We start from the raw sequence: 20,749 nt of genomic DNA, 5'->3' as shown, positions 1-20,749 counted from the left end.
CATGCAAGGGAGAGATCGGAACAGAAAAAGAAAAGAGAGAAAAGCACAGACAAAAGGGAAGAGAGCAAAAGTAGAGAAAAGGAATTGTATTGGTCGCTAAAGAAAACGATCGTTGTACAAACTTTAGACCTTTAATATACGTGAGGGTGAATCTTTTTAAGGGACCACAGTTAACCTAGTTCTTGACACCCACGCTCTACAAATCATATTGTCTGGGCCTTTTTACGTGCGAACCCAACACTGTTACGGTTCGTTACGAATCATGTCCTTACAATAACGTTGGGAGATTTAAAAAATATAGTGGTTGGGAATTTGAAAAATAATTGCTAGAAACGAATAAATGAAAAAAATTTATAAAATAAAATAAAAAATTTACCCAGTATTTGATTTCTTAAAAGTAAAGTACTATACAAAAAGAAAAAAGGAAAAAAAAAAAAGATAAAGATAAATCATTTCACAGTCCATACTCTAAATACTAATTACTATCTTAAATATTTATAATCCACTTAATAATATAAAATTTACAAAAGAAAAAAAGTGAAAAAAAAAAAAATTTACCCAATACTTGATTTCTTGAAAGTAAAATACCATACAAAAAGAAAAAAAAGAAAAGATAAAGATAAATCACTCTACAGTTCACAATCTAAATACTAATTACTATCTTAAATCTTTCTCAAAAAATTACTATCTTAAATATTTATTATCCACTTAATAACATAAAATTTACAAAAAAAAAAAAGTGATAAAAAAATTTACTTAATACTTGATTTATTGAAAGTAAAATTCCATACAAAAATAAAAAACTTTATATTTAAATAAAATTATCATTTTATTTAAATAAATTTATTTTTGTTTAGTCCAAATTTAATAAGGAGTGAAACTTTATCTCTCTAACAAGTTCAACTTAACTCAAACTCATCATTATCATTTTTTTAAAACAAAATTATTGTTGTTTAATCTAAACTTAACAATCAAAATAATAATAATCCCTTAGATTAAAATTTGATTGGTTTTTTAAAAGAAAAGTTAAAAAGGGATAATGATAAGTTAATGAATAATAATCGTAACCTAAAAAATAAAACTAGTAAAAAAATTAATGAATTTTGTTGGAAAAAAGTAATGAATAATTTCATGATGGTTTTCATTCCAAATTATATTGATTTGATAAATTTCAAATTAAAATGTTACCAAAAATGATAACCTTGGGAGATTTAAAAAATACAGTGGTTGAGAATTTGAAAAATATAGTTGCTAGAAATGAATAAATGAAAAAAATTTACAGAAGAAAAAAAAATTTACCTAGTACTTGATTTTTTTTTACCCAGTACTTGATTTCTTAAACGTAAAGTACCATACAAAAAGAAAAAATATATATAGATAAATCATTTTGTAATCTATACTCTAAATACTAATTATTATCTTAAATATTTATAATTCACTTAATAATATAAAATTTACAAAAAAAAAATGAATTTTTTTTTTACTCGATACTTGATTTCTTGAAAGTAAAATACCATACAAAAAAAAAAAAAAGATAAATAATTCCACAATCCACCATCTAAATACTAATTACTATCTTAAATATTTATAACCCATTTAATAATATAAAATTTACAAATAAAAGTAAAAAATAAATTTACCTAATACTTGATTTCTTGAAAGTAAAGTACCATACAAAAACAAAAAAGTTTAGAAATAATGAATATAAAAAATTTTAAAAATATGGACAATTTACATTTTCTACCAAATAATATTCTTACAAGACTTTTTAAAGAATTAAAAATTTGATTATTAATAATATTTATATTATATAAGTAAGAACTATCTTATACATTTTAATATATAACTATATATATTAAGTATATTTATGTATATGCATGGTTAAAAACAAACAAATTTAATCCAAAAGTCTGGTAAGAGAAAAAAGTTTCTCTTAAAATAAAATTAAAAAGAAAATTCTTTTAACCAATAAAATAAATAAGAAAAGAAAAGAGTAAAGAGCAATCACATAATAGAAATTGCGTAGCTCTAAAACCTCTGAGAAACCCTAACGAGCAAAACTTTGAGAGATCTTCTCGTCCTCAAACTCAATCATGGAAAAAGACCCATCTTTCTTGTTCTCTGGAATTCACTTCAACAAGAAGAAGTTCTCCAACGATTTCGCCAAGTTCCAGGTAATTATTAATTCTTATATATATATTATTACCGTTTACTGTTCCCTGTTTGGTTTCTGAGAAAGTTGGGGATGATAAATCTTTTAACATTGTGTGTTTCATTTAGGAGAAGAAAGGGAGTGATATAAACGAAAGTGAAGAACCGAGAGAGGATTCAAGTTTCATTGAAAGTGGAAAATCCGAAGAGAAGGAAGGAAAGCTCTCTGTCAAGAAGCGGAAACGAAAGTCTGTGGGTTCTGGTAATATTTTTCCTTAATTTTCTCATCTGGGTTTGATTTGAAATGCATTCAAATTAGCGTTATAAGCTAATTTTTTTTGTTTTTTGTTGGATTTTGTGTTGGCAGGGGAAACGGTACAAGGATTTGATGTCTTTAAGAGTTCAAAATCAGCTGTAAAATCTGTAGAAGTGAATGAAGAGAACGATGAAGCCGAAAATGGGCCCTCTAAAAAACTAAAGGAATTGAATAGGCAACTAGAGGTTTCTTCTTATTCTATGTTCATTCGCTGCTTCTTTTGGTGATTATGTCTATTTTATTTTCTTTCTTTGGTTTTGAAGTCCTGTTATAATTTTGACTTCTTTATTGTTTTTCAGCGGGATTCGTTGTCGCGTAAGAAGTACAACATTCATGTTTCTGGGAATAATGTAGCCACCCCACTTCAGAATTTTGATGAATTAAGCTCGAGGTATTCTTTATTATTTATTTTATAGATGTTGTCGCGGTTTATGTTTGCTGCACAAAGTTACCAGCTTTCTTCTTTCTTGCTATCATCATTGTTACTCGTACAAATATGTTAATGTCCTTGTTCTTAATTTCTTTTTATTATTTTATGAGTGAGTTTGGCCTCTGGAGGAGGGTGAAGGGGAAGGTTTAAACCTGTAACTCTGCTTCATGAGACTTGGTTTGCAACCAAGTGTGCTAGGAAAATCACCATTTTTTTTGGGGGGGGGGGGGTGTCTGTCAAATTTTACCTCATACAAGTAAATTACCATTGTAATATGTTATATAGAAAATCTTAGTTTTGTGTACCTCTCCCTCCCTCCCTCTCTCTCTCTCTCTCTCTCTCTCTCTCTCTCTATATATATATATATATATATATTAATGCCACTTCCATTTCTTACAGCATTAGGTGTTCTGAAGGGCATTCTGTTTCCAATTACATAAATGTTTAAAAAGTATTATTATTGCAGTTACTTTGTATTTTGTTTTTCTTTATGCAAATTGTTGTTGTTATAACTATTACTTAAAATAAGAATATATGTGGTTTGTTTGCAGATTTGGGTGTGAGCCCTATTTGTTACGCAATTTGAAAGAACAAGGATTTAAAGAGCCAACACCAATCCAAAGGCAGGCTATTCCGATCCTTTTATCTGTATGGTCCTCTATTTTCGCTATCTTTCACTTTGGCTAATTTGCCTTCTTCTTTTTCTTTAACTTTTGGTTATATACAAAATTAAGTGTGTAACATAAGCTTCATTAAACTTGATGAGTTGATGACTTGGTTGTTCTGACTGTTGTTAGCTCTCTTGTCATAACTTCATGTTAGGGCCGGGATTGCTTTGCGTGTGCTCCAACTGGATCTGGTAAAACACTGGCTTTTGCATGTCCCATGCTTATGAAACTTAAGGTATTGTTTTATGCCTTTTAACAACTTTTTCAAGAGATGATTTTGGAGTTTCCCTAATGAGCTTTATTCATATTATCAGCATGCGTCTACTGATGGCATCCGAGCTGTTATCCTCTGTCCTACCCGAGAGTTAGCTGCTCAGACAACCAGAGAGTGCAAGAAATTGGCTAAAGGGAAAAAATTTCGCATCAAATTAATGACAAAACAGCTAGTAGGAAAAGCTGATTTGTCAAAGTTGCCTTGTGATATACTCATATCAACACCACTTAGGTTAAGATTGGCTATTCGGAAAAAAAAGATCAACTTAAGTAGGTGTGTGATGTTGATATCTTGTTTATGCTTACTAATTCATGCTTTTAGATGGTTTGGTAAAAAAATCCTTGGACTAGTTTAATGTAACCTTTAAATGCCCTCCAATGTGGCCAATTAGCTCTAGCTCAAATGGCACTTCAGGACCCTTAATAATGGGATGGAGAATAAGGTTTTAGATAAGACTTGTAGGGTGCGTGTGTAATTTTCTAATAAAAATATAAACTGCTTCTAATGTGAAGAAGATTCCTCTCTTTTGACACTATGAAGGCTTGAAACAAAAATAACAGATTTAATGTTAGTTCAGTTGAGAAAATGATGGATGTTTTATTTCTCCCTGCTGATTTTCTGTTTAAATATTAAAAGATAAAAGGAACATGGGTGGAATTTTTTACTATAGAGCAATTTTATAGGAAATTATACATTGTAGACATCTATCAGTTGTAAAAAGAACGGTTTGAAATGCTTTCAATTGATTTTGGTGACATGCAGGGTTGAGTATCTTGTCCTGGATGAGTCTGATAAGCTATTTGAGCTTGGTATGTTGAAGCAGATTGATTCTGTGGTCAAAGCTTGCTCAAATCCTTCAATAATACAGTCCCTGTTTAGTGCTACATTGCCTGACTCTGTTGAGGAGCTTGCACGCACAAGAATGCATGATGCTGTTCGAGTTATTATTGGCAGGAAGTAAGATTGACCTACTTTATTATGAAGCTGTGGAGGATTCTTTGAAATGCATCTCTGTTAGTTTCCCTAATAATTGATATATATACTACTTTTTTGAAAATATGAACAGGAACACTGCTTCAGAATTGATTAAACAGAAATTGGTTTTTGCTGGAAGTGAAGAAGGGAAACTTCTTGCTCTTCATCAAAGCTTTGCAGAGGTATGCCACATTCTGCTTTATCTCTCAGCATGTTTAGTATCTTTAAGAATGTTCTTTGCTTAAAAATGATGATTTTTTTCAAAAATTAAACAAAATTTGACTTAAAATGCCTATTAAGGCAGCAGATTGTTCAACAAGAGTATTTTGATCTTCCTGACCAAACTGCTTGTTGTATCTTGTGCTTGTCAGTAGAGTTTGAATCCGCCCATATTAATCTTTGTTCAAAGCAAGGAGCGGGCAAAGGAACTATATGGTGAACTGGCATATGATAAAATCAGAGTTGATGTAATCCATTCTGATTTGTCCCAATTGCAGGTAAAATCCTATTCCCATTATTTTGTTATAAGATATAACTTGTACGCATTCCTAAACTCCCTTGTCATTCTCTTTATAACTGTTTCACTCTACTGGGGCTTTGTGTCTTCTTTTTCTGTAACCTACTAGAATGGCCTGAGAAGTCATTAAACTACATTTTGGTGCTGAAGTCACATAGAACAGAATTTCCTCTTTTCTTTTTTAAGTAATCATGTTTTTGAGTTGTAGATTCTTTTATGTTCCAACAGTCATAGTAGACTTAATACTAATTTCTTAAACTTAATACAGCGAGATAATGTTGTTGATGACTTCAGAGCTGGCAAAACATGGGTTTTGATTGCCACTGATGTTATTGCCCGGGGTGTGGATTTTAAAGGTGTCAACTGCGTGATCAATTATGATTTTCCGGACTCTTATAACGCATATATTCACAGGATTGGTATGTGGCTTATCTCACTGCTCCTAGCTGTGATACTACTAATCTATGTGTATGGTTATGATGATGATTGTCAATAAACATTGCCCTTACTTCATGCACTTTTCAAATAATTCCTTAGCCCTTAGATCTATTACTTACACGTGATATGACGAAATGCTTATCACTAGAATTGTAAGATTGCTTTGAAATGATTGAAAAAGTTGCATGCCTCTGTGTTGGGGGCAAATGACTTTTTTGTGGTCCCCATGACCAACTTTATCACTCTTCCATATAGGTCGGACAGGCAGAGCAGGGAGGACAGGAGAAGCTATTACTTTTTACACTGAGGCAGATCTTCCCTTTCTGCGGAACATAGCTAATTCGATGAAATCCTCAGGTTGTGAAGTGCCATCTTGGATCATGGCATTGCCCAAACTGAAATGGAAGAAGCACCGTCCACGAAGAGATTCAATATCAACCCAATCGAAAGATTAGGAAGAATAAAGAAATATCTCAAGGAGTTATCATTTGTTCATGGTTTCAAAATTCTAACATACGGAAGATTTTCCAAATTTTGTATTTGCAGCTTCTTCCAAATTTTGTATTTGTAGCTTGATATCTTCAGAAGCGTTTATCTTTTATCAATTAATTTTGGTTATGACAGGGAATGATATTTATATCTTTGTTTCATTGAAGAGATGAAAACTATGTACAATAATATGATTTTTTTTTTTTAATACTTATTAATAAAACCATATTATTGTTCCTTCTGATGGAATCAATGGTTTGATGCACAATAGTTAACCCCTGTAGCAGGGCCGGTTTTTTATTGGATAATTTGGGGTACTCCACATGGAAATATTAAATAAATATTTCTAAATTTAGATGATGTTTATGATCATCATTATCAATATTTGTTTTTAGGCAAATAAAAGCTAACCTCTATGATTGCAGTGTATGCATCTGAACTATAATTCTATAAGTTTCTTCATGGTCGTGTTGTTGGACCCCTAATGCCTATTACCTAACACTGGCGAATTAAAATCCCCACCCCCTTATTTGCTGTGAAGCAGCCGAAAATGATGTTTCATTTTTCATTGGGTTTGGATTATTGAGTTTTAGTGCCGAGACAGAATTCTGCTACCCCTTGGAAAAAAGGATGCATCAATTAGTGTGTAGTTGTTCTTGATTCTTATTTAGTTCTGCACCCTGACTAGATTGTATTGGCAGAAACCATAAGGCTAACTAGGTCCTCTTCATTGCACTGAGGTTGAGGATTCAGATAACCCACTTAGTGCTAAGACTAGAGAAGCCCTTCTTGCTATCACAAAGGCAACTGACCTGGGTTTCAAGTAACCTTTGCTTGAAGGTGATGCCTTATATGTGATTACCCCATTGGACGATTGAAACCTGTATTGCAAAAGTTAGATCACGTTTATCTTCCTGTACTTTTTGGCAAGCCAATCAAGTAGTAACATTCAAATTATTTCTCTCGCGACAAGGTTTCTCTCCAAATTAAGTGGCAAATGGGCTGATTGTAATTGGGTAGGAAGTAGGAACTATCCTCATCTCGGCTATCTCTAGTGTGGTGCTGGATGCTGTTGCTGTTGCTGTTGATGGGGATAGCCGGATAGATCCTATCCTTTTTGTGCAATAAAGCTCCTCATTATTATTTAATCGAAAAAAAAAAAGAAAAAAAGAAGAAGAAGAAGCTTTCTATTACCCAACCTTCCAATTTGCCAAAAGAATGAAAGATAAGTATACAGTAGACTGATAGTTGTTGGATTGAGAGCCTTGTGACCATTTTATGGTTTAAAGCTTGAAGTTTGACTAGGACTGGAGCTTGGGCCTAAATGGGTAGATAATTGAGGGATTGTGAGAGTTGGGCTAAAAATCCGCTGCTTTCGGCCTTGCAAATTTTGACCCTTCTAGTTCAAGAGTCTAGACGAACGAGTTTCTCTACCATGGCATTCTGTGAATATTGCCAATTGATTAAAGCAAAGAAACGAAACCTTAAAATCCAAAACAATTAGGTAGGTCCATTGGGGTTGGAATTGGTTTTTTTTTTTTTTTTACCGTTTAGTTATTTTTGCGTGCATGTGTGGCCTTAGTATCTCTATGCGTCAAGGCAACATGCCAAAGCTAACAAGGTCAGGACTACAATCTAGGACCTAAAAAGGGATCATTAGGCCTTAATTCAGCTTTGGGCTTTCAGACATATAACAAAATTCAGGGAAAGTCACATTGTGATTGTTATAAAACTAAAAAGGAGCTTTATTTCAAGAGCTTTATTCTTAGAATTTGTAATAGGTGAATTCGAATTGCGGCTCATGTACAATATACTGTAGAAGACTGGGAATAATTTGACTAAAAAGAGTGGCTTCGAATGCAAGGCTATGAGATTTTTTTGTTAACAGTGGCAAGCGTGAACCTGAGCTTTATTAGTCCAGTGTGCACAAGCCCTAGCATAGCTCCCTTTTAGGCCTAATTTTAGCCCAAATTAGCTTAACAATATAAAAAAATCCAGCCTATTACAATCTTACATAAATCTTCACCCACCCCCTTAGAATATTCTTTTGGGCCCACCTTGCAAAAAAGACACAATCATTTGCGCAAAAAAAAAGAAAAAAAGAAGAAGAAGAAGAAGAAGAAGAAGAAGGAAATGCTATATCTACAATATTTTCATAACATTTTCACAACAAATCCTAAATGGTAGGTTGTTATTGATTGTTATAAGTGGGTAAAAAACTAATTTAAGTTGTAGATTCAAATTAGAACCAATAACAACTTACCACTTATGATTTGTTATGAAAATATTGTGGACATAGCACATATAAAAAAAAAAAACCCACAATCCGTGATAAAAATTAGCCAATTTGATGAACACAAATGGTTTGGTCATACACATAATCAATGATAAAAAAGTTTCTTTTATTAAGACTTAAGCCACACACTCCAGAAAATTACAAAGTTTTTCAAGTCAACATGTTACAAAACAAGAAGCAGGGTTGCCAATCTCACATATCAAATTTTATTCAACACAACAAAACCACAATACAAACCATACAATATACACACACAAGATGAAGCCATAGGGAAACACATGCAGTCTTTAGATCACACCTCCAACAGTCACCAAATTATTTCATTGAGAGAGTCCACTGCACTAATCTGAAAATGGTGGAAAAAGGGGGTGAGCTAACAATTGAACAAGAGACTACATCACATGATATTGTCAAGTGAAAATACACATTATAATTAGGGGTGGCAAATGGGTGGGTTTGGGCTGGGCATAATTGGGTTGGGCATATAAAACTCATTTACCCATTTAAATCCCATTTAACTAATTGTTTCTAACCCAAGTCCAACCCAACCCAATTATTATGGGTAAACCCCAACCCACCCAATTACCCAATTATCAAAATTACCAAAATGTCACAAAAGTGAAAATGACTAAAGTACTCTAAAATCTTCAAAAATGACCAAAATACCCCCACAACCCAAAAAATGTCCAAAATACCCCCTAAAACCCAAAAAATGACCAAAATACCCCAAAAACCTAAAAATGACCAAAATACCCCCAGAAACCCAAAAAAATGACCAAAATACTCTTGAAACCCAAAAAATTACCAAAATACTCCCGAAATCCAAAAAATTGCCAAAATACCCCTGAAACCCAAATGACCAACGTACCCCTGAAACCTAAAAATTACCAAAATACCCCCAAAACCTAAAAAAGGACCAAAATACACCCAAAACCCAAAAAATTACCAAAATACCCCCAAAACCCAAAAAATGACCGAAATACCCCTGAAACCAAAATACCCAAAAAATGACCAAAATACCCTAAAAACCTTAAAATGACCAAAATACCCCTAATACCTAAAAATTACCAAAATAATCACAAAACCTACAAAATGATCAAATACCCCCCAGGAATCCAAAAAATGACCAAAATACCCCCCGAAACATAGAAAATGACCAAAATACCCCCAAAACCCAAAAAATGTCCAAAATACTCCCGAAACCTAAAAAATTACCAAAATAATCTCGAAGTCTAAAAATTAACCAAAATAACACCGAAACGTAAAAATGACCAAAATACCCCCGAAACCTTAAAAATGGCCAAAATAACCTCAAAGCCAAAAAATTGACCAAAATAACCTAGAAACCAAAAAATGATCAAAATACCCTCGAAACCTAAAAAATGATCGAAATACCCTCGAAAACCAAAAATTAACTGAAATACCCCTTGAAACCTAAAAAATGACCAAAATAACCCCTAAACCTTAAAATGACCAAAATATTCTCGAAATCTAAAAAATGACCAAAATACCTTGAAACCTATAAAATGACAAAAATGCCTCTTAAACCTATAAGTCGATAAAAATACACCCTAAATCTAAAAAAATTACCCAAATCCCTCCTAAAACTAAAAAGTGACCAAAATACTCCCTAAACATAAAAAATGACCAAAATGCCCCCTAAACCTAAAAATGACTAAGATAGCTCGAAAACCTAAAGAATGATTCAAATATTCCCAAAACCTAAAAAGTTATTAAACAACCTCCAAAACCTAGAAAATTACAAAAAAATGGCCCCAAAATCTAAAAGTTAACGAAACACCCCAAAAACCTAAAAAATTAGTGACATTCCCTCAAAACCTACAAAATGACTGAAATACTCTTAGAACCTTTAATTTAATGAAAATACCCTCGAAACATCCAAAATACCCCAAACCCCTATTTTGGTAATTTTAGAGGCTTCGGGTGTATTTTGTTCATCTTATAGGATTACTGGTATGTTGGTCATTTTAGATATTTTGAGGGGTATTTGGTCATTTTATAGGTTTAGATGTATTTTGGTCGTTTTAGGGGTTTCAGGGTATTTTTGGTAATTTTAGAGGTTTCAGATTGTTTATGGCCATTTTAGAGGTTTTGGGTTTATTTGGGCCATTTCAAAGTTTTAGGGGTATTTTCGCCACTTTATAGGTTTGAGAGTATTTTGGTCATTTTTTAAGTTTCATGGGTACTTTAGTAATTTTTTAGGTTTAGGGGGTATTTTGTTCATTTTATAGTTTTAGGGGGGTATTTTGGTCATTTTTAGGTTTCTAGATTATTTTGATCAATTTTTAGGCTTCGGGGTTATTTTGGCCTTTTTTAGGTTTCAAGGGTATTTTTGTCATTTTTTAGGTTTCGGGGATATTTTGGTCATTTTTTAGGTTTTGAGGTTATTTTGGTCATTTTTTAGGCTTTGGGGATATTTTGCCCATTTTTTAGGTTTTAGAGGGATTTTGGTAATTTTTAGGTTTTGGGGGTATTTTGGTCATTTTTACGTTTTAGGGGTATTTTGGTCATTTTTTGGATTTCAAGGGTATTTTAGTAATTTTTAGGTTTCAGGGGTATTTTGGTAATTTTTTGGGTGTCGGGGGTATTTTGGTCATTTTTTGGGTTTTAGGGGGTATTTTGGTCATTTTTTGGGTTTTGGGGGTATTTTGGTAATTTTTAGGTTTTAGGGGGTATTTTGGTCATTTTTTGGGTTGAGGGGGCATTTTGGTCATTTTGAAGGTTTTGGAGTTATTTTGGTAATTTTTAGGCTTTAGGGGTATTTTGGTAATTTTTTGGGTTTTGGAGGTATTTTAGTAATTTTTAGGTTTTGAGGGTATTTTGGTCATTTTTTGGGGTTTGGAGGTATTTTGGTCATTTTTTGGGTTTTGGGAGGTATTTTGGAAATTTTTAGGTTTTGGAGGTATTTTGTTAATTTTCAGGTTTGGGGGGTATTTTGGTCAATTTTATGGTTTTGGGGGTATTTTGGTTATTTTTAAGTTTTGAGGGTATTTTGGTAATTTTTAAAGTTTAAGGGGTATTTTGGTCTTTTTTTAGGTTTTAGGGGTATTTTGGTCTTTTTATAGGTTTTAGGGGTATTTTGGTCATTTTTAGGTTTAGGTGTTATTTTGGTCATTTTTTAGGTTGAGGGGGGTATTTTGGTTATTTTAGTGGTTTTGGGGCATTTTAGAGTTAGGTGATTTGTAGAAATGATAGTTGGATCATAATTGGGTCAATTGGTTACCCAATTAAAACCCAATAAACATTAATGTTAATTGGGTTTAATTAGGTTAATACCCATTTAACCCAATTAATAATTGGGTGGGTTTGAGTCTAATTTAAGTGGGTGGGTTTGGGTGGACAAATGAGTTTGGGTTGATTTTGCCACCCCTAATTATAATAGACAATGTATTAAATTTTACAAAATATTTATCAATAGTATGAAAGTAATTTAGTAGAAACAATGAAACCTATTTTGGACGTGAACATTTAACTGTACAGTAAAAAACATAAAACTTGTTAAATAAACAAATGCTTTCTTAAAAGATTTACCCAATTTCAATAAGCCATAGTTCAATTATAGGAACATTACTTCATCATTGGTTAAACTACTTATAATAACAGATAGTAATACACTTAAAGGGTAAAGTTGTTTTTGACAAACAATTTGTCAATAACAATAAACAAATAGTGTATAAAATATTAACCATCGAAGACATTCTTAATAGTCAGTAGGTGAATCTCATGGCAAACAATAACCTCAATGAGGTAACATATAACAATAACTCAGGGGAGCAAATAATAACAATGGTTTTGAAGAGCAAACAATAACAATAACAATGCACCACTCCGCAATAAACAATATTTTATCCAAAGACCAAATCTTAGCATTGTGTTGTCAAAGATTAAAGTCTAGACAGTTATTAGAAAATGTTTTCTTTTCCTTTAACAATATCATAATATATATATATATATATATATATATATATGATAAAATAGATAACTATGTATGGAAAGAACTTTTACACAAAAGATTCACTATTTAGCAAATCTTCTTTTCAATTATACATATATATAATATAATTTCTTGAGAGGAATCATTATCTAAACCATCAAATATCAGTAATGAAACACATCATGGCTCTCAAAATAAAGTTCTTTTTAAGCCTAAAACCAAACACTGCGTGACCCAACAAATTTGGCCTAACATAATTGATTTCCTCATCACTTTGGCTTTAAATTTAAAATAACTAAAAATTTCCAAAAATTATGATCTTCTTTAGGTTTTAAGTTCTATGTATTAACTAAATTCACCCCAAATTTCATGCTAATCTCAAGTTATGATAAAATTAAGTCAGTATATCCAAATCTGAAATGAAGAGAACATGCATATCTCAAATTATGTAACTCTTTGGGATGAATGAGAATAAATTTTATTCTAACATAACAAGAAAACCACAATACAAGCTACACAATTGACAATACACACTAAATGAAGCCATCAGAAAGGACATAGCACAACAAAGGATCTAGTTGAGAAGATCAGGAACAAAGCCCAGTTTTGGGCCCATAGTACTTAACAATCAGGACTGAAATGCACTACTTAGTCAAGTTTGCACAAGCCCTAAATTACCTCCCCTTTCTGACCCAATCCTAGCCCAAATTTAATTCAGACTTAAAAAGATGACAAAATCTAGCAACTACCTTACAATCTTACATAAATCTTAGCCCTTCAAAAATTTTCTTTTGGGGTCCACTTTACAAAAAGAAAAACCAAAATCTTTTGCAAAATAAAAATTAATAATTAAAAAAAAAAAACCAATCCGTAATAGAACTTTGCCAATTTAGATCAATTCAAATGGACTGGGCATACACTAGCACAATAATCCAATAATATATATTGGCATGCATACATGATAAAAACATTATTTTTATTAGGAATTAAGCCACACGCAGCTAAAAACAAAAACATTACAAAACAAGAAGTGATTTTTTTTTTTTTTTTTGGTTGAGAAATTTACAAAACAAAAAGTAGATCCACCAATCTCACATCTCAATTTTATTTTTCTTTTTTTGGATAGGGATGAATGAGATTAAATTTTAATCAACATAACGAACACAACACAAACCATAAAAAGGACCGACTGAGAAGATCAGGAACAAAGCCCATTATTGGGCCCATAGTACTACATCTACCAGGAAAGTATAACGGCCCCAAGAAAAACTCGTCTCCCTGTCAAAAAAACACCTCACCATGCTACCTTATTGAACTGAGTTTAGAAGGAAAAAAAGAAAAAGAAAAAAGAAGCAGCATGGAATTCTAAGTAATAGTAAGAAAGAGTACTATATGCTCCATTTCTAGCAGATGTAGAAGCTTCAACAGAGGCTACAATAGAGTTGTAAGATTCAGTACCCATTTTGTTGTTGGTAGTGCCGTCACCGCCGTCTTGCTGCCAACCACCTCTTCTGAAATATCTTATACACTCGCGGAGTTCAGCAATGAGTTTAAGAATAAGAATCAGGAGGGTCACGATTTCCGTAACATCTTTAACGCTCAAACGCAAGCTGTTGCAAAAAGAAATTGTGTCAATGTTACAGGAAAAGGAATTCACACACATATAACTTTAGCTAGCTAGTGTTACCTTGCCATAGGAGGAGACGATTGCCTAGAATTGTCAAAGTATAGGAATTAGGAAGAGCGAGGGACGTTGTGCAAAACCTGTAAACCGTGTGAGGAGGAGGAGAAGGAAGGAAGCAGATTGAGGATCCGAGTGATGCGTGAGATGCATTTATATGATTTGGACCTCTCCATTTCATATTATAGAGCGGAGAGACTACTCCTCAAAGAAAGAAAGAAAGAGGGGGTGTGAAGTATTCACGGCCAGGATTGATTTATAATAAATAAAAGGCTAGGATGTGTCCCACTTCTATTTCTATTTCGGAGAGACTACTCCTCAGAGAAAGAAAGAAAGAAAGAAAGAGCGGGTGTGAAGTATTCACGGCCAGGATTGATTTATAATAAATGAAAGGCTAGGATGTGTCCCACTTCTATTTCTATTTAATTTATAGTAAATGAAAATCCCACTTCTATTTTTATTTAATTTATAGTAAATGAAAGTCTAGGATGTGTCCCACTTCTACTTCTATTTCTATTCCTAGTCCTATATCCTAACTCTGTCACAGCCACGGTCCCACACAGCTGTGGGACCCAGCTGCTGTGAGGGAGTTTTTTTTTTTTTTTTTTGAGAATGTTCTGCTGTGACTCTGTGAGGGAGCTATATCTTGTTTCTGGCGTATATGCCATTTAACTCTCTCACAGCCACGGTCCCACCCAGCTGTGGGACCCAGCTGCTGTGAGGCAGTTTTTTTTTTTTTTTTTTCAACCGATTTTATTTGTGCTTTTCGTTTTTTTGTCTCTATATTATAGGATTCGGACCTCTCCATTTCCCGTGGAAATAGACACTGCATTTCATGGCCAGGATTGATTTGTAATAAATGAAAGGCTAGGATGTGTGCCACTTCTATTTCTATTTCTATTAACTATGTGCAAAGAGTCCGTCCCATCTACCGTGATTTTGGTTTAGTTAACCCGCACTGTGCTTCATTGCTTTGGGCCTTTTTTTTTTTTTTTTTTTTAACCGGTTTTATTTGTGCTTTTTGTTTTTTTGTCTCTATATTATAGGATTTGGACCTCTCCATTTCCCATGGGAATAGAGACACTCCATTTCATGGTCAGGATTGATTTGTAATAAATGAAAGGCTGGGATGTGTGCCACATCTATTTCTATTTCTATTAACTATATGCAAAGAGCCCGTCCCATCTACAGTGATTTTGGTTTATTTAACCCGCACTGTGCTTCACTGCTTTGGGGCTTTTTTTTTTTTTTTTTTTTTTTAACCGGTTTTATTTGTGCTTTTTTTTTTCTTTTCTTTTAAATATTTATTATTTATATGTACATATTAAATTACACTGACTTAATAAATTCTTACAATATTTTCATAATTATTTGACAATCTACTCTGTTCATAGGCCTCTTTTTCTTTTCTTTTCTTTTCTTTTTTCCATTCGTATGCCGGTTTTGCTTGTGCTCTTTTTGTCTTTTCTTATAAATATTTATATGTGCATACATAGTTACACTAATACAACACATTTTTACAATATTTTCATAATTATTAAAATGTCAATTTTTTAAAGGTCAAAATAAAATAATAAAATAAGAGACTGAGAATTACAACTATCTAAAACTCAAAATACATGAAGAAAATTTTGGGGATGTTAAATTTAGTGAGAGTATTTTAGACATTACACAATAAATATTTTAAGAATCATAAGCTTTTGTTAAGGTTTAACTGAGAGAATAACAATACTGCATATTTGCTATTTTCCAAAATATTAAGGGAAAAATTGTTTGATTTTAAAATTTAAGGAGTAATGCTATGTCCATAACATTTTCACAATAATTTCACAACAAATTTTATGTGGCAATGTATTTTTTATGGATAAAAAAAGTGATATCAATTGTGAGCTCAGTTTAAAATTAATAACAACTTGTCATTTAGAATTTGTTCTAAAAATATTATGGATGTAGCATTTCTCTCAAATAAAATAAAAAATATCTCTTCGGATCCTAAAAATGAAAGTATTGTGAAAATGTTGTAATATTTTGTTGTATTCTTAGACTTCTTTTTTAATATAGTCAAATTGGGTGAGCCAAAATTCACGGTTTCACACACAATTTTCTTGTGTTGTCTTTTTGATTGTTTGTTTTTAATGTATAATTTTAAAACTAGTAATAATTTTTCACCTAAGATTTGTTATGAAAATGCTGTGGACGTAAAAAATAAAATAATAATATCCAACTGAGACCTACCACAGCTGGGAATAAAAATAATTGTGACATTTTGTTGTGTTCCTAGGATTCTTTTTTGTGTGACATTTTGTTTTCTTCCTAGGCTTCTTTTTTTGTTTAGTCAAATTCGGTAAGCCAAATTCATTGTTTTAGGCACAATTTTCTTCACTTGGCTTTTTATTTGTTATTTGTTATTTTTTTTTTAATGCACGGTCAAAAGTGGTTAGCCTAATTTAAAACCAGTAACAATTTACCACCTAGAATTTATTATGAAAATATTGTGGAAGTAACATTACTCTAAAATAAAATAATAAAATATTAGACCAAAACCCACCATAGGTAGAAATAAAGGCATTGTAAAAATATTGTGACATTTTGTTGTGTTCCTAGACTTCGTTTTTGGTTTAGTCAATTTGTTGAACCAAAATTCATTGTCTTATGCATAATTTTTTTAGGTTGATTTTTTTAACACATTGTTTCAAGTTAAAAAAAAAAAAAAAAAAAAAAAAAAAAAAAAAAAAAAAAAACATTGTTTTACACACACACAAATTGACGAAGTAGCACTTTTCTCCTTTATGTTTGGGGTAGTTTCATTTCCCCCTAAATTAAAATTGAATAATTTCCTCCTTTATATTTTGTAAATGAGCATATACTCCTACTGTTACTCTCTTAGTTAAACCCTAACGAAATCTTATAATTCCTAAAATTTCCATTATGCAATGTCTAAAATACTCCTACTAAATTTTAATGTCCCAAAATTTTCTTCTTGTATTTTGAATATTATGTAGTAGACTGGTAGTCATGCTTGGAAAGTTAGAATGATGATATATAGTGTTTTATTTGTTACCTAGAGAACACTAATTTATTAGGTTTAAATCTTCTATATTTATAATTTTATTTAATAGAAACTTTGATGATAGATGTCTTTTGTTATTTTGTTATTTTTTTTAATTTCTTTTCCTACTTAAAAGGGTGTTCATTAAAAATAAGTAAGCTAAACATCGTAATTAGACTCATAAAATAAGATGATAAAGAATGAAGTATGAATAACAAAATCTTCATTGTAGATGGTTGCAAATATTTAGTTTGATGAAGATTTTCAAAAAAATTGTAGCATATATCATCATTCATTGCAAAAATTTAAATATTGTGGAAATATGATAACACTCATTATCATTCTTTGTAGCATTTTTTGGTGAGTAGATATTACATTTAGTAAATAGGTTCTAAGAAATTGTCATAGTAAATACTAAATAGATATTTAAATAGCTATTTTAAATTTAAATACATAATTTCGTATTTCTTAAACAAAAGAAAAAAAAAAATCTATATTAATTCTTTCACTAAAGGGGCAGCATGTTGCACGTGCAACCCACATTAGTTATTTAAAAAGATACAAAGACACTACTAATGTGGGGCATGACATGCATAAAGCAAAATAGATTCCCAGTTACCTCCAAAGATGCAACCTTTTTTTCTCTCTAGGCTTTGGTGAAGCCTGGGGGTGAAACTTCTTTGCCTTTAGGCAATTTCTTTCTCCGCTCTGTCGGTGGAATCTAGAGATTAAGCACGAATGGATGCAATCACAAACAAGTGTGCGAACCTTAAACTCTCGGAGAGGGAAGGAAGCGAAGTAGATCTAGCCCTTCAAGGGGTAGACCAAGGTTTGGTGCTGGCTGGGAAGTTTTGTACCAAACGGAGAGTGTACTTAGAAGCTATAGGGCGGGCATTACGATCAGTGTGGAGAACACAGAGAGACTTTGAGGTTAGTGATATGGGAGAGAATAGAGTTCTATTTTTGTTTCAGGAGAAGGAAGATTTGGACAAGTTTCTATTACAATGGCCGTGGTCCTTTGACAAGTACATTCTCCTGTTGCATAAGCTAGAGGTGGGCGAGTCAGTCTCAACTCTAACCTTTCACGAAGCTGTCTTTTGGGTTCAGATTCATGGCTTACCAACCTTGAGCCAGACAAGGGAGGCAGGTTTACATATTGGAGGAATTTTGGGCAAGGTAGAAAAGGTGGATATAGGGGATAAAGGATTTAGTCTGGGTTGTTATCTGAGGATTAGAGTAACACTGGATATCTCGCAATCGTTAAGCTGCGGAAGGATAGTGCGTATGGGGGGTTCGAATTCACGATGGGTTGAGTTCAAGTATGAACGTCTACCTGTATTTTGCTACTTGTGTGGTAGAATGGACCGTGATGAGAAGGAGTGCATAGATTGGCTCCGCAATGCAGGTTCGATAAACGCAGAGGACAAGCAAAATGGTCCTTGGCTACATGCAATCCCAGACCGACTACAGAAAACGCCTATGGTGCTTGGGCAGCGAACTAAGGAGAGAGCAAGTCCTGGGCAGTTGGGGACGAGGTTGACGAAACGCGAGCTGCAGCCTGGACTGCAAACGGCAGCCTCTGTTGTGCACCGTCAATCCCATGGAGTAGCGGAGACTAACATTGATAGGGCTGACATGGAAAGTTTGAAACTGGAAAGCAAGAGAATCAAGGAAAAGCTGACAGGGGAAAAAGGAAAACCAGATTTCGAGGAGCAGTTGAGAGAGCTTGACGTCGAGATTTCAAGTAAAGCTAACACAAGATGTAATGTGGAGAACGTTCTCAAGGCATGGGCACTGGAATCCGAGATGAAGGTGTCAGCGAACAAGAAGGAAGATAGGGGAGGTGAAGATTCAACACATGGACTTGGGTGTAAGCTACATAGTAGTGGGCCGCATGGTGTTTTGGGCCGAACTAAAGCTGATGCTGGGCTTGTTGAATTAAAAAATCCACTTGCTCAAGTGATGGAGCCACAATTATTCCAAGTTGGGCCTAAGATACTAGGTGCAACTGAATGAGGAAGTAATAAAAAAGTTAAGAGCCCAAATCGAAAAAAGCTTCATGCACATGCAAATAAGACTGGGAAAGAAAACGTGGGGGTGGCTACGTCCAATTTGCAGAAGGCGAACGCCGTGAAGGAGATAACCCGTATGGAGGTGGAGGAGGTAGATTTGGGTCCAAAACGAAAGACATGGGCTCCCCTGGAAGAAATTATGGAGAATGCTGAGGTAGGGAAGAGACCCAAGCTAGAAGAGGAAGTTGCAACTTTTGGTAAGTTGTTGGCCACACAAATGGGATCGGCAGCGACTGCGGTGCAGCTTCGCCAGGAACAATGAGTGTTATATGTTGGAACTGTCAAGGGCTTGGGAACCCTCGGACAGTTGGCACTCTGTAAAAAACAATTTTTGAGGAAGATCCCACCTTGGTTTTCCTCATGGAAACCAAGTTTAATGTGGAGAAAATGGTCGAGATTAAGCGTAAGTTGGAAAGAAGCCAAAGCATGATAGTTCCTAGTGTTTGTTAGAGTGGGGGTTTAGCCCTTTTATGGAAGGATTCATTGTTAGTAGAGGTGCAAACTTTCTCTCCTAGACACATAGATGCGATTATTATAGAGGATGGAGGGAATAAGAAATGGCACTTTACAGGATTTTATGGCCACCCTGAAATCAGCAAAAGAGAAGAGTCTTGGGCGTTGCTAGTGAACTTGAGCACAAGGAGTGTGCTACCTTAGGTTTGCATGGGAGATTTCAACAAGATAAGCCATAGGGGAGAAAAGGTAGGTGGAGGGGAGAAACCTGAATGGTAGATGAGGGCCTTCTCTTCAGCTATCAACAAAGCAAACTTAGAGGCAATGGCTTCATGGGTCCAGATTTCACTTGGAGTAGGCGGTTAAGGGACATGGGTGGGTCCGTGAGAGATTAGACCGGGCTTTGGTCTCTACAAATTGGGCTTCTTTGTTTCCTCGGGTAAGGCTTTACAATGTGGCCACTTGCTCATCAGACCACAACATGCTGATACTTAAAGCTCTCACACCAAAGAGTAGGAATAAAAAAAGGCAACGTTTGTTTAGGTTTGAGGCCATGTGGATTAAGGAGGAAGAATGTGATGGGGTAGTGAAGGAGGCTTGAGAGAGAGGCCGAATTCCGGGGAGCCAAAACCAATTTGGGCGGTGCATGAATGAGTGTCGTAGCTCTCTGCAAAGCTGGAACAGTACAAACTTTGGCCATGTAGGCCGAAAAATAGCTTCACTTACGAAGAAGCTTCAATAGCTTGAGTGCTTACCAGGGGGTGGGGCCAACATGGAAGAGATTCATGCGACAAAAGTGGAGCTAAAAAAGTTGTTTTCAGCGGAGGAAGAGATGTGGAAGCAACAGTCAAGGAATTGTTGGCTACAGTCAGGGGATAGCAACACTTCTTTCCTTCATGAGAAAGCCTCAAAAAGGCATCAACGGAACACCATTACTAGGCTACCGGATTCTAATGGTAACTAGCAGGATGGGGAAGAGACCATG

At 33.8% G+C, this 20,749-nt stretch overlaps 1 protein-coding gene and 1 long non-coding RNA gene across 2 annotated transcripts; one reads left to right on the top strand and one right to left on the bottom strand.

Annotated features, from left to right (window-relative positions):
- The first annotated feature begins 1,997 nt into the window (after positions 1–1,997).
- On the top strand, positions 1,998–6,636 carry LOC126691786 (DEAD-box ATP-dependent RNA helicase 57). The gene is made up of 12 exons (XM_050386948.1): positions 1,998–2,174; positions 2,281–2,413; positions 2,519–2,652; positions 2,767–2,858; positions 3,449–3,545; positions 3,720–3,800; positions 3,880–4,112; positions 4,602–4,796; positions 4,906–4,996; positions 5,189–5,311; positions 5,600–5,750; positions 6,025–6,636. Exons 1-12 carry the CDS (start codon positions 2,094–2,096, stop codon positions 6,222–6,224), a joined length of 1,611 nt encoding a protein of 536 aa, XP_050242905.1. The 5' UTR covers positions 1,998–2,093; the 3' UTR covers positions 6,225–6,636.
- Positions 6,637–8,641: 2,005 nt separating this feature from the next.
- LOC126690787 (uncharacterized) lies at positions 8,642–14,439 on the bottom strand. The gene is made up of 3 exons (XR_007644739.1): positions 14,197–14,439; positions 13,968–14,119; positions 8,642–8,900 (listed from the first exon to the last, which is right to left on the bottom strand). It is a non-coding gene; the product is annotated as an uncharacterized LOC126690787 (long non-coding RNA).
- Between the last annotated feature and the right edge of the window lie 6,310 nt (positions 14,440–20,749).

This window comes from Quercus robur, chromosome 7 (assembly GCF_932294415.1).
Source record: "Quercus robur chromosome 7, dhQueRobu3.1, whole genome shotgun sequence".
Lineage (NCBI taxonomy): Eukaryota > Viridiplantae > Streptophyta > Magnoliopsida > Fagales > Fagaceae > Quercus > Quercus robur.
This window is presented reverse-complemented; position numbering and strand designations above follow the sequence as displayed.